General features: G+C 48.7%; 1 protein-coding gene across 3 annotated transcripts in view; it reads right to left on the bottom strand.

Annotated features, from left to right (window-relative positions):
- The window catches only part of GMPR (guanosine monophosphate reductase), a 69,356-nt gene that overhangs the window by 6,407 nt on the left and 60,324 nt on the right, over positions 1-2,625 (bottom strand). For 2 of the 3 annotated variants that reach the window (XM_011967934.1, XM_011967936.1), the window contains one exon: positions 16-175. The exons of the other annotated variant lie outside the window; for it this stretch is intronic. In XM_011967934.1, the coding sequence (XP_011823324.1) occupies positions 16-175 (160 nt within the window). The remainder of the gene's footprint in view (positions 1-15; positions 176-2,625) is intronic. 3 annotated transcript variants of the gene reach the window in all.

Here is a 2,625-nt window from a genome sequence, read left to right as displayed (position 1 = left end):
GGGCCACTTCCTCACCTGTACTCAGCAACTCCTCCTGCGTGCTTCTTCATGGCCGTGTCAGAGCTCATCCCGTAGAACAGTTTGAGCTTCCGTCCGTTCCTCTCAATCACTTCTCCAGCACACTCCGTATGACCTGAAAACATTCCTCCCAGCATGACAAAATCTGCTCCAGCTCCTAAATGCCGACGGTGGGGATAAAAGGGAGCAGCAGAGAAAAGAGCTCAGGGGAAACAGATTCTCAAAAAATCCAAGTGCTTGCCCAGTTCATCCCCCTCCCCAACAGCTATAGCCAAGAGAAAGGCTGGACCTCTCCTGCCTATCTCCTGGAAAAAGGAAGGCTTCCATGCAGGGAGACAGGGCCATGGGACACTGGGAGAAACAAACGCAGCCTACTGAAGGCTAGTGTCCCATATACTGGACCATGCTGAATGGCTTTTAATGGCTAACTAGGAGCACCTTCCTCAGATCTAACTCTTTTAGAATCAGAGAAACATTAAGAATTGGGCAGTATTCCACCAGGCACGGTGGCTCACGCCTGTAATCCTAGCACTTTGGGAGGCCGAGGTGGGTGGATCACTTGAGATCAGGAGTTCAAGACCAGCCTGGCCAACATGATAAAACCCCATTTCTACTAAAAATACAAAAATTAGCCGGAAATTGCTTGAACCCGGGAGGCGCAGGTTGCAGTGATCTGAGAGCATGCCATTGCACTCCAGCCTGGGCAACAGGGCAACAGAGGGAGACTCTATCTCAAAAAACAAAAAGGGGGCAGTATCTTAGAAAGCATGTTATCTAATCTTGTGCTTAATGCTATGACTCCTCTATGATGCCCCCTCAGGTGTCTGGTCTGTACATGAAGCTCTCCGCACTCTGACATCCTCTGTGCTTATACATCAGGAAAGGGCCTCAGAACAGACTGAAGCGCCTACACTAGAGACAGCTTCAAGGAGAGAAGCCCCTGTGTCATGGAAGTCATGTGATGCTCTACCCGCACCACCACAGTGCTACGCATTAGACTTCCAGAGTAAACACTCTGCCAGACTAATCACCGAATGACAGCACATTTCCAGGACAGGCACAGGAGACAGAGGTACTGAAGCTGCCTGTCTTTGTGGGCTATGCTGGAACAGGCCCAGGGCTGGCTCTATGTTTATCCCAAGTGCATGGCACATGGTAGATGCTGAATGATTAGCTGTCAAAAAAGTAAAAAGAACATGTGGGAGAAATAATAAAAATAGTTATCATTCCCCATCTTGTTCATGGATCACTGTGCAGAGGGATTCTTCATTGCCTGTTAACTAAGAAACTGCTACAACCTCCCCTGAGTAATCCTACTGAGGGTTTACATTCAGAACAGAACAAGGCAGTAGCAGGGTACAGATGTATTAAGTAATAGGATGAAGGAGAAGGGGAGCCTGGCAAATCCTAATTAGGAGGAGGAAACAATAGGAACCCCTGAAAGTGGCCCTGATACCTTCGATTTGGTTATTTAAACATTGGCAGAGCACTCTGGGTTTTGCGTTGGCGTTATAGCCCCTTCCGTTCGGCATGACGGAAAGGCACGCTTTTTTGGCACTCAGGGAAGCAAAGCACAACGCGACCTTCCTACGTGGCAGCAACCTCTGAAGACCCTCCCTTTTGGGGTTCCTAACACGAATGTGACTCCCTGGTCCTCCTGCCATAATTTTAACGAGACAGAGGATAACTGGTGTCCAGCCAGGATTCTTGATGACCACAATTCAGGAGCACAGCACCTCCTCGGCAGCTGCAAAGGAGCAGATGTCAACAGCAGGAGCGCAGAGCACAGACCCACTGAAAGAACGCTTTGAGGGGGTTCCCAGCCATTTTCATTTCGGGACACTCTTGCATCCTTCCCTGACATGGTCCCTCTCACTCCATTGAGTCCTGGCACGGGTATGGCTACACTGACTGAGAGACAGTGGAGGAGGGAATGCCACCCAAAGGAGACTGAGCTGAGTGTGGTCCAAAGCCAGGAACTGGGATCTACAAGGCACCTTCTCAACAACCAGCCACTTTAAAGTGTGTTCGGCTCTCTCTGTGTACAGAGAGCATGTGTGAGGCAACACAAGAGAGTCCAAGATGGACCACCACCTGTATTAAGTAGATTCAGCTCAAAAACCAATCGTAAAACTGCCCTTGGCCGAAGATCCTTACACTACAGGGTAAGTGACAACACTAGTTAGCAGAGGCACTGTGTTCTCCCTGTTCTGCCCCCTGATTGTAGGACTGTGACCTTGTCATTCCCTCCTAGAGCCTCAGTCCCCTCAACCTTAAAATAAGAAGCTGGAATCACTGGAGGGTCTGTAGATTCCCTTCCACAGACAGGATTTATGATTAGGATGAGGTTAAATCCCATTTTTCATGACATTCTTTGGGTTGCTATGAAACCTTGTTGCTAAGAACACTGTCCTAACGTTTTCCTTTGTCACTTTCAGGGTTATTGTCTGAACATTTTTTAATTTTTATTTTTTACATTTTTTTGAGACAGGTCACTCTGTCGCTCAGGCTGGAGTGCAGTGGCGTGATCTCAGCTCACTGCAACTTCTGGCTCCTGGGTTCAAGTGATTCTCCCACCTCAGCCTCCTGAGTAGCTGGGATTACAGG

The sequence above is a fragment of the Mandrillus leucophaeus genome, unplaced genomic scaffold (genome assembly GCF_000951045.1).
Source record: "Mandrillus leucophaeus isolate KB7577 unplaced genomic scaffold, Mleu.le_1.0 Scaffold82, whole genome shotgun sequence".
In the NCBI taxonomy this organism is placed as follows: domain Eukaryota; kingdom Metazoa; phylum Chordata; class Mammalia; order Primates; family Cercopithecidae; genus Mandrillus; species Mandrillus leucophaeus.
Note: the sequence above shows the minus strand (reverse complement) of the source record. Positions and strands in the feature narration are given on the sequence as shown.